This window comes from Furipterus horrens, unplaced genomic scaffold, assembly GCF_987537825.1.
Source record: "Furipterus horrens unplaced genomic scaffold, mFurHor1.1.pri manual_scaffold_2, whole genome shotgun sequence".
Taxonomy (NCBI): Eukaryota; Metazoa; Chordata; class Mammalia; order Chiroptera; family Furipteridae; genus Furipterus; species Furipterus horrens.
The window spans coordinates 10,775,670-10,795,557 of record NW_028327172.1 but is presented as its reverse complement, the minus strand read 5'-3'; the positions used below and the strand labels follow the sequence as shown (position 1 = coordinate 10,795,557).

The 19,888-nt window shown below is 35.2% G+C and overlaps 2 protein-coding genes across 2 annotated transcripts; both read right to left on the bottom strand.

Moving 5' to 3' along the window:
- Nucleotides 1-6,198: 6,198 nt before the first annotated feature.
- Nucleotides 6,199-7,137, bottom strand: LOC150017835 (olfactory receptor 5W2-like). The gene has a single exon (XM_090267553.1). The coding sequence runs from the start codon at nt 7,135-7,137 to the stop codon at nt 6,199-6,201; it is 939 nt and encodes a 312-aa protein (XP_090123679.1).
- Nucleotides 7,138-16,279: 9,142 nt separating this feature from the next.
- On the bottom strand, nt 16,280-17,218 carry LOC150017834 (olfactory receptor 5AR1-like). Its single transcript, XM_090267552.1, has one exon. The coding sequence runs from the start codon at nt 17,216-17,218 to the stop codon at nt 16,280-16,282; it is 939 nt and encodes a 312-aa protein (XP_090123678.1).
- Between the last annotated feature and the right edge of the window lie 2,670 nt (nt 17,219-19,888).

Genomic DNA, 19,888 nt, shown 5'->3' with positions numbered 1-19,888 from the left:
TTGTCTGATTCCTTTCTCTCATGTAGATGTCAGTCACCCTGCTGCAATAATTCTTTGACTATGCAGGGGTGGGAAACTTTTCCCTGTTTCTCTTCTCTTTTCTTTGACTGTCCTAATTATTAAATTGACACAGTAAAAAAAGAACAACCAAACAAACAAATTTAATTTTGCACATATGGGAACCCCATCACTAAAAGAAGTGATGGAAGGAGGTAGCTTATATAACTTTTAGACAAGAAAACAGTAAACGTGTAAAGAATTGAAGAACGAACAAGACGAAGGGGTCTGGGATTAGAACAGTGAAACAACAACTTTTGCATATACTGCCACTGGGGCTCTAAATTCCCTCTCTCTGGTGATGAGAGAATATAAATAATTGCAAGCTGGAAACTAACGTGAATACTACTTTGTTCTTTGTCTTATCTTTTCTTTTTTTCAAACACGAAAAATAATTTTATATATTCATTTAATTTTTTATGAATTTACTGGGTTGACTTTGGGTCATAAGATCATACAGGCTTCAAGTGTACATCTCAGTCAAACATCATCTGAACACTGCATAGTGTGCTCGTTGCCCGAAGTAAAGTCTCTTCCCAACCTATTTATTCCCCCTCTGCCCACTTCCACCTCCCCCACCCCCCACCTTCACTTCTTGGCTCTCACCATACCGTTTTCTTTGTCTATGTGTGTTTATATATATTTTGCTTAATCCCGTCACCTTTTTTTCATCCAGTTCCCCAACCCCCTTCTCTTTGTCAGTCTGTTCCTTGTATCTATGCTTCTGTTTCTATTTTGTTTATTAACTTATTTTGTTTATTAAATTATTTTGTTCACTAGATTCCACGTGTAAGTAAGATCATATGGTACTTGTCTTTCTCTGAGTGGTTTATTTCACTTAGGCTAATAATCTCCAGGTCCATCCATGCTGTTGCAAAAGGTCTTTGTTCATAGCTGAGTGGTATTCTATTGTGTAAATCTACCACAGCATTTTTAACCACTCATCCTCTGATGAGCATGGGCTGTTTCCAGATTTAGCTATTGTAAAAAATCCTACAATGAACACAGGGGTGCATATATATTTTTTCAAATTAGTGTTTCAGGTTTCTTTGGGTATATTCCCAGAAGTGGAATTGTTGGGTCAAAAGGCAGTTCCATTTTTATTTTTTTGGTGAAACTTCATTCTGCTTTCCATAGTGGGTGCACCAGTCTTCATTCCCATCAACAGTGCACTAGGGTTCTCTTTTCTCCACATCTTTGCCAGCATGTATTGTTTGTTGATTTGTGGATGATAATCATTTTGACAGATATGAGGTGAATATCTCATTGTGGTTTTAATTTTCATCTCTCTGATAATTAGTGATATTGAGCATCTTTTCATGTCTATTGGCTATGTGTAGGTCCTCTTTGGAGAAGTGTCTGTTCAGATCCTTTGCCTATTTTTAAATTGGGTTGTTTGTTTTCTTGGTGTTGAGTTTTATAACTTCTTCATTTTGGAAATTAACCCCTTATCAGATGTTGCATTGGTAAATATGTTCTCTATTCAGTGGGTTCCCTTTTTCATATTGTTGATGGCTTCTTTTTCTGTGCAAACACTTTTTAGTTTGAAGTAGTTCCATTTGTTTATATTTCCTTGTTTCCCTTGCCCAAGAAGATATATTGGCAAAAATATTTCTATGAGAAATGTCTGAGATTTTACTTTCAATGCTTTCTTCTAGGATTTTTATGATTTCGCAACTTACATTTAAGTCTTTAATCTACTTTGAGTTCTTTCTTGCGTATGGTCTCATTTCATTTTTTTGCATGTATCTGTTCAATTTTTCCAACATCATTTATTGAATGTTTTCAGCTCCTTTGTGAAATATTAACTAACTGTAAAGGCATGAGTTTATTTCTGTGCTCTTCATTCTGTTCCATTGAGCTATATGCCTATTCTTGTGCCAATACCATGCTGTTTTGATTACTATGGTCTTGTAGTTTAGTTTGATATCAGGTATTGTGATACCCCCAACTTTGTTCTTCTTTCTGAAGATTGCTGAGGCTGTTTGAGGTCTTTTGTGGTTCCATATAAATTTTTGGAATATTTGTTCTAAATCTGTGAGATATGCCATTGGTATTGTAATGGGAATTGTGTTGAATCTGTAGATTCCTTTAGGTAGTATGAACATTTTAATGATTTTAATTCTTTCTATCCATGAACATGTTGTATGCTCCCACATATTTGTATATTTCTCAGTTTCTTTCTTCAGTGTCTTATAATTTTCTTAGTATGGGTCTTTTATCTCTTTGTTTAAGTTTATTGCTAGTATCCATTTTTTTGTTGCAATAGTAAATGGGATTTTTTTTTAACTTCTCTTTCTGATAGTTTGTTATTGGTGTATAAAAATGCCACCAATTTCTGAGTATTAATTTTGTATCCTGCTGCTTTACCAAATTCATTTATTAGATCTAGCAGTTTTTGGATGGAGTCTTTAGGGTTTTCTATATACAATGTCATGTCGTCTGCAAATAGTGACAGTTTTATTTCCTCCTTTCTACTTAATGCCTTTTATTTCTTCTTTTCTGATTGCTACAGCTAGTACTTTCAGTACTATGTTAAGAATGGTAAAAATGAACATTCCCGTCTTGATCCTGATCCTAAGGAAAACACTTGTAGTTTTTTCCCTTTGAGTATGATGTTTGCTGGGGTTTGTCATATATAGCTTTTATATTGTTGAGGTATGACCCCTCTATTCTCATTTTGCTGAAGAGTTTTTTTGATCATAAAGGGGTGCTGGGTTTTATCAAGTGCTTTTTCCCCATCTATTGATATAATCAGGTGCTTTTAGTTCTTCATTTTGTTTATGTAATGTACCATATTTATTAATTTGTAAATATTGTACCAAACTAACGTTCTTGGAATAAGTCCCAGGTAATCATGGTGTATGATCTTCTTAATGTATTGCTGGATCTGGTTTGCTAATATTTTGTTGAGGATTTTAGCACCTGTGTTCATCAGGGATTTTGACTTATAATTTTCTTTCTTTGCAGTGTCTTTACCTGGTTTTGGAAGTAAAATAATGCTGGCATCATAAAATGAGCTTGGAAGTCCTCCATCCTCTTGGGTTTTTTGGAATAGTTTGAGAAGGGTAGGTGCTCTTTTCATTAGCCATGTCCAATTTCCTCTCTAAGTACATGTCAGCTATTCTCACTGAAATGATTTTTTTTTTTCTTTTTTGGTCTGTGTAGGTGAAGAAAACTTTCCCGTTATTCTATTCTAGGTTCTTTGGTTGCTCCAATAGTTAAATTGACATAAGACAGATTAACAGGAGAAAAATAAATTTGATTCTGCACATACAGGAACCCTTCAAAAATGTGAGACTTAAAGAAGTGACCAAAGCAGGCAAGTTTTACACAGTTTAGATTTGTGAAGAATTGACGTGACAGAGAGGTTTGAGCTACAGGTAGTGAGTTAGTGGAGAAGTAACAAGTTTAGTTTATACAGATTTTTCAACCCTAAATTCAAGATGCCTTCTGCCTTCTGGTAACTTTCACATGGGAGAGTAACTTACTCTTGTGAGATTTATTTCCTGCTCTTAGGAGGACAAAGGCGTTTCAGAATGTTCTTCTTACATCAGCTTTCTTAGGTAACTGTATTTCAAAATAACCAATATGCCAAGTAGCATCTTTGGGGTAGTATATTGTCTTCTTTAACTGTATAACATTGACTTCCTCTAGGAGACAAATTTTGTATTTTACATATATATGTATTTTAAATCTATCTATCTCTCATTTATGTATCTATCTAATCTCTATAGGTATAGATATGTTTTTTATATTCTCACATTCCTTAACATACAATTTACATGAGTAATGACTCAGTATATGCATATTTTAAATATTTTTTGTTGTTAGACTGGTGGATAGTTAACAAAGTGTAGAAATAAACACTCATTGAAAGCTGATTCTGCTGATTCAGTTCATATGTGTGAGGATGATTTTTTAATAGTTTATTTTTTATTGTATTTTTTCATTACCATTTATTACCTTTATATCCTCGTCCATCCCCACCCACCCTGTGAGGATGATCTTTTATAAAAAAATATGTTTTTTTTGGATAATGTTTTAAAATATACAATGTTTTCTCCCATACTGTTGCTTGTAATACAGTTCAGGTGGGAACTGGAGCAGAGATAAACAAATAGACAAATTTTGATAACGTTCAGAGATGACTGTTCTTTACTCAGAGTGTAATTCATATGTAGGTCTTCACAGGTCCATTGTCTTCGTGTCCACAACCACCTATGCACTTTCTGAGGAGTGAGGAAATAGGCATTGCCAAGCCTCAGACCCTGAGATCTGTTGTTTTAGTGATGTCTGATAAGAGCTATAATGTTATCTAATATTTCACTTTAGTATATTTCTGTCAGTTTTGTCATTTTGTGTCACTGACACCATGCAGGCACTTTGGATAATAGACATGGAATGCTCAATCCTTGAGCTAAGAATGCTCATAACCTCATATGGGAGATGGAGAGATAATAACAGAGTGATATTAGTACAATGCTTAAAGGAGATAGTGGTCTGTGATTTAAAAATGGAACATTTAGCCAGAGCTGAGAAGTGTGTTGTTTCACTCTTATGATGTTTGAAGTACATGCATTAAGGACACTTTATACATTAAAGAGATAGATATTTGTGTGTGTGTGTGTGTGTGTGTGTGTGTGTATGTATGTGTGTGTGTGTATAAAGAGAAGAGGACCTAAATAGAAAAGCTTTCTGTAATCTATTATTCCGTCCTCCAGGAAGAAGAAGAGAGAGCCTCCAGGTTTTGCACAGAATGGGAACCTAAAAATTAGGTGAATACTCTCAGAACCTGGAATTATATAATGTTCTTTCTAACTATTAATAATTATTTGAGAATAGTGCAAACATCAGGTAAAATTACGTTAAGTTATTGAGATAGATTTTAGCATTACTTAACATCCAACCACTAAGCAAAGACTACTATTAAAATTGTGTTTAGAACACAGTTTCAGTTTATTTCACAGATTTACAGAAGACCAATTTAAGTAATTACAACTGGAATACTAGTGTAAATACTACTTGATTGTTTTTTCTTCATTGAACATAAATTTTTGTTAATAACTCTTCAACTTAAACTGCATCAATTGGGCATTTCAGCTTTTAAAAAAATAATCAATATAATGGTATGAACATATAAAGGGTGACAAAGTTTTCTTTTCTAGTGACTATTAGAGGAGGTCAAGGTCCTATTCCCCCAAGTGCTATTCATACAGTTTCTGTACAGCCGTCAAGAGCATGTGCCTGCTTTGCAGAGTGGTGGCAAGAGGGGAAATCCAAAGTCTGATGTGAAGACTATGATGTGCTGTATAAATCTAGAACTGCTCATCCTGTTGATACTTGGGGTAGAATGACCAGAAATGGAGAATCTCAGAAGTTCTCTACATCAAATCATCCCTGTCCCTGATACTTACTCAGCATCAATCAAAAGAAGAAGTACAGGTGGGTGTTGTGTAAAATGAACTTACTAGAATAAAATAAAAAGTTTCCCTTTTTCATTCACAAAGGTTGCTGTTTACATCTATCTTACAGGGGACACCCCTTCACTCATTCAATAAATAATTTTGAATGGCATCCTGAAAATGAACATTGTAAATAGAAAAGTAGAAGAAAATAGTCAAGAACCTTGCATTTATGGAACTTTGCACTAACGCAGGAGAATTTTACTTATTCTTATTAATTTATTTACTACTTTTTACTTCTAAGTGCTATTGTGGAAAATTTATAAGATGACCCTTGTACATAAGAAAAAGACAAAAAAAAAAAAAAAGCGAACTTAAACCACTAAAACTCCCTCTGGCTAAGCAAGTTTATTAAAACCACTGTTTAAAAAATGGAGCTTTAAACATGGAGGGAGATGTTACTATGCCCATATCTCTCTGGGATATATACCCATGAAGAGAGCATAGTAGTATATAAAGACCCTCTTGGCAAAACAATAGAATAAACCTATTACTCCTCTTCTTCAGTTTGAAGAGATAAAGGTCAGTAATGACTATTCCCTACATTCAATTTAGGCATAAAGGTAGATAAAGAAATATCAAGAATGTATTGGTGAGACTACAGAAAACTGTGTCAAAGTACATAAATTTTAGCTCTCAACATCTCTAAAGAAAAACTTTGTGAGTGAACACAATTTCACCCAGAACATAAGTTAGTGCCAACTGCTTTTTTCAGGGCCCCTTTCACATCTTTATTCCTTAGGCTGTAGATCAGTGGGTTTAACATGGGGATGACAACTGTGTAGAAAACAGAGGCCACTTTGTCCGTGTCCATGGAGTAACTCGAGCTGGGTCGGAAATACATGAACAGGAGCGTCCCAAAAAATATAGCCACAGCGGTTAAGTGCGAGGCGCAGGTAGAGAAGGCTTTGCGTCTGCCTTCGGCCGACTTCATTCTGAGGATGGTAGTGATGATGTAGCTGTAGGAGAGGAGGACAGTGACGACGCTGGACCCCACAACGCAGCCAGTGAAAATGAACATCATTATCTCATTGATGGTTGTGTCTGAGGAGGAGAGGGCTAGTAAGGGCGGGACGTCACAGAAAAAGTGATTGATGATATTGGAATTGCAGAATGACAATCGAAATGCGCTGCAGGTGTGGATTGCCGAGTCCACCAAGCCAGCGATGTAGGCAACAGTCATGAGCTGGGAACAGATGCTCCTGGACATGGTAACTGTATAAAGAAGTGGATTACAAATAGCTACGTAACGGTCATACGCCATGACAGCCAACATAAGACATTCAACATCTGCAAAAGTACCAAAAAAATACATCTGAATGGCACATAAATTAAACGGAATCCTTTTCTGATCAGATAAGAAATCAGCCAGCATCTTGGGAGAGACCGTGGAGGAGTAGCAGATGTCACAGAAAGACAGGTTGCTCAGGAAATAATACATGGGCGTGTGCAGTCGGGGATCCACGTTGATCAGCAGGACCATCCCTAGATTGGCGATCACAGTGACGCCGTAAACCAGCAGGAAGAGCACAAAGAGTCCCTGCTGCACGTCCTGTCTGCCGGAGAGTCCTAAGAACACGAAGTCTGTGAACACAGTGCAGTTCTCAGCTGCCATCGCTCAGGTCTGCAAATCCCTGGTTGTGGAGGAAGAAAATGCATGTGGGGTTGACCTCACAGCAGTATTTTAATTTTAAACAGCTGGTTCTTTCTATTTTTCAGTAATTAGAAAAAGAAATAAGCGTAGGAAGTCTGCTTTAGGTAAAATGACTCTCCTTGAAATATATCCAATTTAGAATAAATTGATGAAGTGATAGTGTTGGTGGTCTTTGGGAGGTCAATGGAATTGTACGCCCTGCTGTTGTATTTTACCCAATCAATTATGTTGTGTATAGTATCATATATGACCTCCTTGGTTCTGTGGGAATATAAGGAAAGTGGAGTTGAGGGTAGATGAAAGACGATATATAAGTAATAATTTAATGATCAATGTGCAGGTATTGAAACTCTTAGCTTGAACTCCTGTAGCTGCATCATCAAAAATGTTTTCCGTGTAAAAATGGATATGTTTCATAAAATATACCAAAGTGCAGGATAGAATTTCAAAATAATAAAAAAGGTTCTACCACCTGCCCAATCCAAGCTTCCATTTTATTGTATTTCTTGCTATCTATGTTTATGAATTTTAATTAAATAAATAAAAAACACCTGTATCTACATGGCTTTCCTGGTATCACTGGTGTCCCTAAGCATAATATTAAGTGAACAATTGTCTACTTATAAACTCTTTTTTCCAGAAAATGCTTGTATCCTGAGATATAGGTCATTATCATACAAGTACATGACCATGCTACCAAGGAGTATCAGGTTCGGTTAAGTCTTCCTGTTGCATGAAACACGAAAAGAAGGGACTAGGGGTTGCTAAATGTACCTGTGTTCTATAAGCAAGACAGTAGTTCAGCAGAATAAAGGATTGTCATTTAACTAAATATTCTATGAATGTTTTATGCTTCAGTAATTTCACAAGCACGTCTCGAAAACATATTATATAAAATAAACTGCTAAAGATTTAAAATTTAATAATGAAATCATGCAGTTTCCTACAATCTGAGAGTAAATAATTCTTGTTTTTGTAAAAGATTTTAAGTTATATATACCTTTTGAAGTCATATACTTATTTTTTAAATCATTTTTTAAAAACACAGTGAATTTTCAGAATGAAGACGTCTCTTCACTAAACCCTGAACATCAAGAAAAAGAACAGAAGCATTTCAGAGACAGTCTTTGAGCTTTAACACTAACGGATGTCCAATATGATAGTTTCTTATGTTTTCACTTAAGAAAAAAACTTGATTCTGTTCATTGACAATGCTACTGCATATAAGTTAATAAGTGAAAAAAGTTATACTCTTTTACTGTATCGCATCTTAGTGTTTACTGAAACCTGACACACCTTTTACAAAACAATTCTATCACTCATCTTCACTGGTTTGTGGCAGCATTTATAACCCATTTGTATGGCTGACTTTTGCCAAAGGACAAATCCCTTTCCAAACCAAAGAGAAATGATTAAAAGAAGTGAAAACAAAATATTATGTGTAAGTTTATTTTTATTTTAAGTTGTCTTTCCATTTAAATGAGTATAGATAGAGAAAAAATAAATATTCTTGAGATATATAGGATTCTGTGTTGTTGCTATGTTTGCATTATGTTTATGTGTACTTGCTGATATAGCAAAATTTGAATGTGAGCAGTGGTCTAATTTTTATTTTTTCTGCAATTAAAAACTATGGTATGGATTAACATATATTGATATTTTTTAATGTGCTATCTCTATTATTTGAAAAACACAAGAGCAAACCTTAACTTTACATGTACAGTGATATCCCTAGCACAGTGATAAAAATAGTGGTTTACTTATGAAGCTCGATTAAAATATAAATAAGATATTTAATTTTCTCATACTAATAACAAATTAGATCAGACAAAATGACACTGGTCTAACAAAGAAGTATCATTGTTTGGCCATTAGACTGAAATTCTTATTTAGCTGAGTAAGCAGATATAAAATGATTCATTAACAAAAATCTCGATTCTTGATTTTTTGTTTTTCAAAAGTAAGGTTTTCCTTCCCCTATATTCTTTCAATTAAGCATTTAGACACCTACCTGTAACAAGCAAATCTCTCTGTCCTTACCTCTGGTGCATCAACAGTAGGCATTTTATTTCTACCTTGTGACTGTGGGGACTAAAATCTCTAAAGCCTCTGCCTTCACTCTTCTGTGTTATTAGAACATGATTAATTAGATTCTGGCTCTGTATTTTCCCCAGTGAATGCTTCAACAACTTTAGCAAAAGCTGAACTTTAAGTCTTCACTCTTTTTACTACACTAATCTATCTCACAAATTTACCAGAATTTATTTTAATGCTATGCTTCATAGCTACCATGAATCTACACCATCCCCCAGTGGAACCAGATGTCTGATGTAATTTAAATAGATCATCTAGTTAATGTCCCCCCCTTTTTTTTTACTTTATTTTTACTGTTGACACTATTACATATGTCCCCATTCTCCCTTTCCTATTGCTCACTTCCACCCAGCCCCGCACCCTTCACTCTGGCAATCATCACACTGTTGTCTATCGGTTACGTATATAATTTTTTGGCGAATCCCTTCAATTTATATCATCCAGTAACACCCCCTGCCCCCACCAAATCCCCCTCCACTCTGAGATCTGTCAGGTTGTTTCATGTATCAATGCCTCTGTTTCTATTTTGTTTGTCAGTTTATATTCTTCATTAGATGCCACATATATGTGAGATTATATGGTATTTGTTTTTCTCTGGCTTATTTCACTTAGCATTATAATCTTCAGATCAATCTGTGCTGTCACAAAAGGTAAGAGTTCCTTCTTCTTTATGACCATGTAGCATTCCATTGTGTAAATGTACCACAGCTTTTTTTATTCACTCATCTACTGATCCTGTTTCTCCCATTTCTGAAACATCTCCTTCACTTCTCAGTTGGAATATGCTAATCTCACATATTACTTTCTTCATTAGTCATTGTCTGATTCCTTTCTCTCATGTAGATGTCAGTCACCCTGCTGCAATAATTCTTTGACTATGCAGGGGTGGGAAACTTTTCCCTGTTTCTCTTCTCTTTTCTTTGACTGTCCTAATTATTAAATTGACACAGTAAAAGAAGAACAACCAAACAAACAAATTTAATTTTGCACATATGGGAACCCCATCACTAAAAGAAGTGATGGAAGGAGGTAGCTTATATAACTTTTAGACAAGAAAACAGTAAACGTGTAAAGAATTGAAGAACGAACAAGACGAAGGGGTCTGGGATTAGAACAGTGAAACAACAACTTTTGCATATACTGCCACTGGGGCTCTAAATTCCCTCTCTCTGGTGATGAGAGAATATAAATAATTGCAAACTGGAAACTAACATGAATACTACTTTGTTCTTTGTCTTATCTTTTCTTTTTTTCAAACACGCAAAAATAATTTTATATATTCATTTAATTTTTTATGAATTTACTGGGTTGACTTTGGGTCATAAGATCATACAGGCTTCAAGTGTACATCTCAGTCAAACATCATCTGAACACTGCATAGTGTGCTCGTTGCCCGAAGTAAAGTCTCTTCCCAACCTATTTATTCCCCCTCTGCCCACTTCCACCTCCCCCACCCCCCACCTTCACTTCTTGGCTCTCACCATACCGTTTTCTTTGTCTATGTGTGTTTATATATATTTTGCTTAATCCCGTCACCTTTTTTTCATCCAGTTCCCCAACCCCCTTCTCTTTGTCAGTCTGTTCCTTGTATCTATGCTTCTGTTTCTATTTTGTTTATTAACTTATTTTGTTTATTAAATTATTTTGTTCACTAGATTCCACGTGTAAGTAAGATCATATGGTACTTGTCTTTCTCTGAGTGGTTTATTTCACTTAGGCTAATAATCTCCAGGTCCATCCATGCTGTTGCAAAAGGTCTTTGTTCATAGCTGAGTGGTATTCTATTGTGTAAATCTACCACAGCATTTTTAACCACTCATCCTCTGATGAGCATGGGCTGTTTCCAGATTTAGCTATTGTAAAAAATCCTACAATGAACATGGGGGTGCATATATATTTTTTCAAATTAGTGTTTCAGGTTTCTTTGGGTATATTCCCAGAAGTGAAATTGTTGGGTCAAAAGGCAGTTCCATTTTTATTTTTTTGGTGAAACTTCATTCTGCTTTCCATAGTGGCTGCACCAGTCTTCATTCCCACCAACAGTGCACTAGGGTTCTCTTTTCTCCACATCTTTGCCAGCATGTATTGTTTGTTGATTTGTGGATGATAATCATTTTGACAGATATGAGGTGAATATCTCATTGTGGTTTTAATTTTCATCTCTCTGATAATTAGTGATATTGAGCATCTTTTCATGTCTATTGGCCATGTGTAGGTCCTCTTTGGAGAAGTGTCTGTTCAGATCCTTTGCCTATTTTTAAATTGGGTTGTTTGTTTTCTTGTTGTTGAGTTTTATAACTTCTTTATTTTGGAAATTAACCCCTTATCAGATGTTGCATTGGTAAATATGTTCTCTATTCAGTGGGTTCCCTTTTTCATATTGTTGATGGCTTCTTTTTCTGTGCAAACACTTTTTAGTTTGAAGTAGTTCCATTTGTTTATATTTCCTTGTTTCCCTTGCCCAAGAAGATATATTGGCAAAAATATTTCTATGAGAAATGTCTGAGATTTTACTTTCAATGCTTTCTTCTAGGATTTTTATGATTTCGCAACTTACATTTAAGTCTTTAATCTACTTTGAGTTCTTTCTTGCGTATGGTCTCATTTCATTTTTTTGCATGTATCTGTTCAATTTTTCCAACATCATTTATTGAATGTTTTCAGCTCCTTTGTGAAATATTAACTAACTGTAAAGGCATGAGTTTATTTCTGTGCTCTTCATTCTGTTCCATTGAGCTATATGCCTATTCTTGTGCCAATACCATGCTGTTTTGATTACTATGGTCTTGTAGTTTAGTTTGATATCAGGTATTGTGATACCCCCAACTTTGTTCTTCTTTCTGAAGATTGCTGAGGCTGTTTGAGGTCTTTTGTGGTTCCATATAAATTTTTGGAATATTTGTTCTAAATCTGTGAGATATGCCATTGGTATTGTAATGGGAATTGTGTTGAATCTGTAGATTCCTTTAGGTAGTATGAACATTTTAATGATTTTAATTCTTTCTATCCATGAACATGTTGTATGCTCCCACATATTTGTATATTTCTCAGTTTCTTTCTTCAGTGTCTTATAATTTTCTTAGTATGGGTCTTTTATCTCTTTGTTTAAGTTTATTGCTAGTATCCATTTTTTTGTTGCAATAGTAAATGGGATTTTTTTTTAACTTCTCTTTCTGATAGTTTGTTATTGGTGTATAAAAATGCCACCAATTTCTGAGTATTAATTTTGTATCCTGCTGCTTTACCAAATTCATTTATTAGATCTAGCAGTTTTTGGATGGAGTCTTTAGGGTTTTCTATATACAATGTCATGTCATCTGCAAATAGTGACAGTTTTATTTCCTCCTTTCTACTTAATGCCTTTTATTTCTTCTTTTCTGATTGCTACAGCTAGTACTTTCAGTACTATGTTAAGAATGGTAAAAATGAACATTCCTGTCTTGATCCTGGTCCTAAGGAAAACACTTGTAGTTTTTTCCCTTTGAGTATGATGTTTCCTGGGGTTTGTCATATATAGCTTTTATATTGTTGAGGTATGACCCCTCTATTCTCATTTTGCTGAAGAGTTTTTTTGATCATAAAGGGGTGCTGGGTTTTATCAAGTGCTTTTTTCCCATCTATTGATATAATCAGGTGCTTTTAGTTCTTCATTTTGTTTATGTAATGTACCATATTTATTAATTTGTAAATATTGTACCAAACTAACGTTCTTGGAATAAGTCCCAGGTAATCATGGTGTATGATCTTCTTAATGTATTGCTGGATCTGGTTTGTTAATATTTTGTTGAGGATTTTAGCATCTGTGTTCATCAGGGATTTTGACTTATAATTTTCTTTCTTTGCAGTGTCTTTACCTGGTTTTGGAAGTAAAATAATGCTGGCATCATAAAATGAGCTTGGAAGTCCTCCATCCTCTTGGGTTTTTTGGAATAGTTTGAGAAGGGTAGGTGCTCTTTTCATTAGCCATGTCCAATTTCCTCTCCAAGTATATGTCAGCTATTCTCACTGAAATGATTTTTTTTTTCTTTTTTGGTCTGTGTAGGTGAAGAAAACTTTCCCGTTATCCTATTCTAGGTTCTTTGGTTGCTCCAATAGTTAAATTGACATAAGACAGATTAACAGGAGAAAAATAAATTTGATTCTGCACATACAGGAACCCTTCAAAAATGTGAGACTTAAAGAAGTGACCAAAGCAGGCAAGTTTTACACAGTTTAGATTTGTGAAGAATTGACGTGACAGAGAGGTTTGAGCTACAGGTAGTGAGTTAGTGGAGAAGTAACAAGTTTAGTTTATACAGATTTTTCAACCCTAAATTCAAGATGCCTTCTGCCTTCTGGTAACTTTCACATGGGAGAGTAACTTACTCTTGTGAGATTTATTTCCTGCTCTTAGGAGGACAAAGGCGTTTCAGAATGTTCTTCTTACATCAGCTTTCTTAGGTAACTGTATTTCAAAATAACCAATATGCCAAGTAGCATCTTTGGGGTAGTATATTGTCTTCTTTAACTGTATAACATTGACTTCCTCTAGGAGACAAATTTTGTATTTTACATATATATGTATTTTAAATCTATCTATCTCTCATTTATGTATCTATCTAATCTCTATAGGTATAGATATGTTTTTTATATTCTCACATTCCTTAACATACAATTTACATGAGTAATGACTCAGTATATGCATATTTTAAATATTTTTTGTTGTTAGACTGGTGGATAGTTAACAAAGTGTAGAAATAAACACTCATTGAAAGCTGATTCTGCTGATTCAGTTCATATGTGTGAGGATGATTTTTTAATAGTTTATTTTTTATTGTATTTTTTCATTACCATTTATTACCTTTATATCCTCGTCCATCCCCACCCACCCTGTGAGGATGATCTTTTATAAAAAAATATGTTTTTTTTGGATAATGTTTTAAAATATACAATGTTTTCTCCCATACTGTTGCTTGTAATACAGTTCAGGTGGGAACTGGAGCAGAGATAAACAAATAGACAAATTTTGATAACGTTCAGAGATGACTGTTCTTTACTCAGAGTGTAATTCATATGTAGGTCTTCACAGGTCCATTGTCTTAGTGTCCACAACCACCTATGCACTTTCTGAGGAGTGAGGAAATAGGCATTGCCAAGCCTCAGACCCTGAGATCCGTTGTTTTAGTGATGTCTGATAAGAGCTATAATGTTATCTAATATTTCACTTTAGTATATTTCTGTCAGTTTTGTCATTTTGTGTCACTGACACCATGCAGGCACTTTGGATAATAGACATGGAATGCTCAATCCTTGAGCTAAGAATGCTCATAATCTCATATGGGAGATGGAGAGATAATAACAGAGTGATATTAGTACAATGCTTAAAGGAGATAGTGGTCTGTGATTTAAAAATGGAACATTTAGCCAGAGCTGAGATGTGTGTTGTTTCACTCTTATGATGTTTGAAGTACATGCATTAAGCACACTTTATACATTAAAGAGATAGATGTTTGTGTGTGTGTGTGTATGTATGTGTGTGTGTGTATAAAGAGAAGAGGACCTAAATAGAAAAGCTTTCTGTAATCTATTATTCTGTCCTCCAGGAAGAAGAAGAGAGAGCCTCCAGGTTTTGCACAGAATGGCAACCTAAAAATTAGGTGAATACTCTCAGAACCTGGAATTATATAATGTTCTTTCTAACTATTAATAATTATTTGAGAATAGTGCAAACATCAGGTAAAATTACGTTAAGTTATTGAGATAGATTTTAGCATTACTTAACATCCAACCACTAAGCAAAGACTACTATTAAAATTGTGTTTAGAATACAGTTTCAGTTTATTTCACAGATTTACAGAAGACCGATTTAAGTAATTACAACTGGAATACTAGTGTAAATACTACTTGATTGTTTTTTCTTCATTGAACATAAATTTTTGTTAATAACTCTTCAACTTAAACTGCATCAATTGGGCATTTCAGCTTTTAAAAAATAATTAATATAATGGTATGAACATATAAAGGGTGACAAAGTTTTCTTTTCTAGTGACTATTAGAGGAGGTCAAGGTCCTATTCCCCCAAGTGCTATTCATACAGTTTCTGTACAGCCGTCAAGAGCATGTACCTGCTCTGCAGAGTGGTGGCAAGAGGGGAAATCCAAAGTCTGATGTGAAGACTATGATGTGCTGTATAAATCTAGAACTGCTCATCCTGTTGATACTTGGGATAGAATGACCAGAAATAGAGAATCTCAGAAGTTCTCTACATCAAATCATCCCTGTCCCTGATACTTACTCAGCATCAATCAAAAGAAGAAGTACAGGTGGGTGTTGTGTAAAATGAACTTACTAGAATAAAATAAAACAAAGAAAAAGTTTCCCTTTTTCATTCACAAAGGTTGCTGTTTACATCTATCTTATAGGGGACACCCCTTCACTCATTCAATAAATAAATTTGAATGGCATCCTGAAAATGAACATTGTAAATAGAAAAGTAGAAGAAAATAGTCAAAAACCTTGCATTTATGGAACTTTGCACTAGCGCAGGAGAATTTTACTTATTCTTATTAATTTATTTACTACTTTTTACTTCTAAGTGCTATTGTGGAAAATTTATAAGATGACCCTTGTACATAAGAAAAAGACAAAAAAAAAAAAAAAAGCGAACTTAAACCACTAAAACTCCCTCTGGCTAAGCAAGTTTATTAAAACCACTGTTTAAAAAAATGGAGCTTTAAACATGGAGGGAGATGTTACTATGCCCATATCTCTCTGGGATATATACCCATGAAGAGAGCATAGTAGTATATAAAGACCCTCTTTGCAAAACAATAGAATAAACCTATTACTCCTCTTCTTCAGTTTGAAGAGATAAAGGTCAGTAATGACTATTCCCTACATTCAATTTAGGCACAAAGGTAGATAAAGAAATATCCAGAATGTATTGGTGAGACTACAGAAAACTGTGTCAAAGTACATAAATTTTAGCTCTCAACATCTCTAAAGAAAAACTTTGTGAGTGAACACACTTTCACCCAGAACATAAGTTAGTGCCAACTGCTTTTCTCAGGGCCCCTTTCACATCTTTATTCCTTAGACTGTAGATCAGTGGGTTTAACATGGGGATGACAACTGTGTAGAAAACAGAGGCCACTTTGTCCGTGTCCATGGAGTAACTCGAGCTGGGTCGGAAATACATGAACAGGAGCGTCCCAAAAAATATAGCCACAGCGGTTAAGTGCGAGGCACAGGTAGAGAAGGCTTTGCGTCTGCCCTCGGCCGACTTCATTCTGAGGATGGTAGTGATGATGTAGCTGTAGGAGAGGAGGACAGTGACGACGCTGGACCCCACAACGCAGCTACAGGAAACGGTCAGCGCTATCTCACTGATGGTTGTGTCCGAGGAGGAGAGGGCTAACAAGGGCGGGATGTCACAGAAAAAGTGATTGATGATATTGGAACTGCAGAATGATAATGGAAAAGTGCAAGAGGCGAAGACTGCCATGTCTATAAAACCTGCCATGTACGCAATGGCCACGAGCTGGATGCACACTTTCCTGGACATGGTAACTGTATAAAGAAGTGGATTACAAATGGCTACGTAACGGTCATACGCCATGACAGACAGCATGACACATTCCACAGCTGCAAAGGTACCAAAAAAAAACATCTGAACCACACATAAATTAAACGGAATCCTTTTCTGATCAGATAAGAAATCAGCCAGCATCTTGGGAGAGACAGTGGAGGAGTAACAGACGTCACAGAAAGACAGATTGCTCAGGAAATAATACATGGGCGTGTGCAGTCGGGGATCCCCGTTGATCAGCAGGACCATCCCTAGATTGGCGAACACAGTGATGCCGTAAACCAGCAGGAAGAGCACAAAGAGCCCCTGCTGCACGTCCTGTCTGCCCGAGAGTCCTAAGAATACGAAGTCTGTGAACACAGTGCAGTTCTCAGCAGCCATCACTCAGGTCTGCAAATCCCTGGTTGTGGAGGAAGAAAATGCAACTGGAGGGCAAAATCATCTTACTATCTTAACAGTCAAACTGCTGGTCTTTTCTATTTTTCAGTAATTAAAAAAGAGATAATGTACATCCTTTAAGTAAACCAACTTTCTGGAATATTTCCAATTTAATATGACTTGATAAAATGAAAATAATACAGCTTAAATTTGTATGGCGCTCGATAGAGTTTGTAGAACACTTTGATCCAAATTAAAGCCTTTTATTTCCATACCAACCTGTGTAGTATTTCCCTATCTTATAGATTAAGAAATTGATGCCCTCAGAGTCAAGCAAGTTGTTCTTACAATTATTTGGTCCAGATAACCCGCATCTTATTACAAGGTTGTTTCTGTTCTCAATGTAGTACAGGTATTGTTACATTCTGTAATAAAGAAGCACAGTGAGGTGAGACATGCAGGTAAGGAAAAATATTTCTTTGTTTTTCCCCCATCATCCAACATTGGAAAGCAGGCAGACCTATGGCTTGTTTCTTGATGTAGCATGTCCCTACTTCCCCATTATCCCCTCATCCTATTCAACCTCAGTAAACAAGGGACGGAGATAGTCTGTGATCCAGGACTCCCAGAGCAGGGAAGGCTTGCCCAAGAAGTTGGGAGTTCTTCATGAATGACACGTTAAGAGTACACAACCTGAAATGTGCTAGGGCTAACCATGCTCCCTCTGACAGCATTGCTCATGGGGAGAAATTTTGGGACCCAATTGTAGGCATCCTGGTAGCACAGGTGACTGAGAGGCAAGTATGGATTACTGTGTGAGACTGTCTGCTCTAATCTGCTAGAATCCACCGAATCTATTCACCAACAGATCAAATGTTCAACATGCGAGGTAAATGTCCTCATGTGTCCATCCCCATAACCTCAGAGAGATTTATATTTGAACTCCCAGTTCCTTAGAAATTGTAATTTTGCTCTATTATTTTTAAAAATACCCCTTCTCTTGAGTATCTCTGAAATCTGCTTTCTTTTGGTTAAAAAGAATTGGTCCTTGGAAGGCCAGTTGCATTCTATGTTTTACTGTTACATTTTACACAAATGTATTATATCGTATATAATACATTATCTCCTCTTTTCTGTGAGAATATGAAGAAAATGGAGTTGAATGAAGAGCAGATAAAGAATGACATCTGAATAATCATGTAGAGATCCACATGCAGATGCCCAAACTACCTGGTCTGAACTCATCTAATTACCTGTGTTTGTAGAGACATTTAAAAAAAAATTTCACTTCAAAATGAAAATATTTTTAAAATATCTAAAAGTAGAGGTAAGAAATTAAAAACAAAAAAATAGTCCAACCACCTTCACAATCGGTACTTACATTTTATTGTAATCCTTGCCATTTGTGAATAGCTTTAGAATATTGAGATTGATAAAAGTAACTAAAAGTTTGCATGATATTTCATACCCTTCATTGGTTTTATAACATGCTTTCTGTCAAAGACAAAAAATAAAAAGAAACCTAAAGAAATCTAAAAGAGAAATTAGAAAACAATAGGAAATAACTGTATCTGTTCCAGAAAACTGACTTCTTTGTTGCCTGCAGTCTCTCTGGCAGAGGGTTCAGCTCCGTCTCCTCAATGACCTGATTTATATCACCACATCTACGCCTGGGCCTGCCTGCTGGTCTCTCAGGAATAAGTGACAGATATAATAATATGTTTTATCGTAGGTTATTTCCTACAGACTGGGTGATTGAGAAAGAAACATGGACCTTTTTAAAAATGTTACTTTTGTCCCTCTCTACCTTATTGCTTAATATTATATTTCTAGTTCACCAGTCCTTACACAAGCATTTTGTTTTGATCACATAATTTACAAAACAAATAACCACTCAAGTCACACACAAAGACACACAGACACAAACACTCTCATATTAAACATGTTCACAAAATAATTTTTTTTGTAAATACAGAAAAAACTGACTGTATTCATAGTGCTTAGGGAAAACTAAATTTTGCTGTCTATTATGTAATTTTTAATTTTTAAACAAAAGTTATAACAATAAATATAACTTCTATCCAAGTAATTATTATGAAATATGTCAGTGCAACCTTTTCTACATTAATTTATTCATTCATCCTTTGCTAATAGCATGTAGATTTATGTACAATCATCATACCATAAAATTTGGTATGATTAAAATTATACATACATAATTTATCATAGCTTGGTTTTTCTTTAAAATAAATTCTAAAAAATAGACTTTACAAGCCTATAAGTTTGACTATAAATAAATTCAATTTTGGCCTTTTTACCAGAGTGAGATGCTTTACATTATATAATAATCACCATACATTATCATATATTTTAGGATACACACATCCTGAGTTGTTTCCAGTAAACTCACAATACTGAAATTGAAACCTAGAGGTAATAAGTAAACTAGAGTCTTTTAGACATTTTCATTAAATTCATAAACATGCTCAAAATAGGTGTTCTGTGAATGTTTGGTAAAACTCAACTGTGAAGCCATCTTGTCCAGGACTGTTGTGTGTTGGGAGTGTTTTGATTACTGCTTCAGTTTCACTAGTTGTAATATGTCTATTCAAATTCTCTGACTCTTCCGGGTTCAGTTTTGGAGTGTTGTATGTTTCTAGGAATCTATGCATT

Excerpts from the sequence above, each read along its gene's own strand:
- LOC150017834 (XM_090267552.1), bottom strand. The coding sequence starts at position 17,218 with ATGGCTGCTGAGAACTGCACTGTGTTCACAGACTTCGTATTCTTAGGA.
- LOC150017835 (XM_090267553.1), bottom strand. The coding sequence starts at position 7,137 with ATGGCAGCTGAGAACTGCACTGTGTTCACAGACTTCGTGTTCTTAGGA.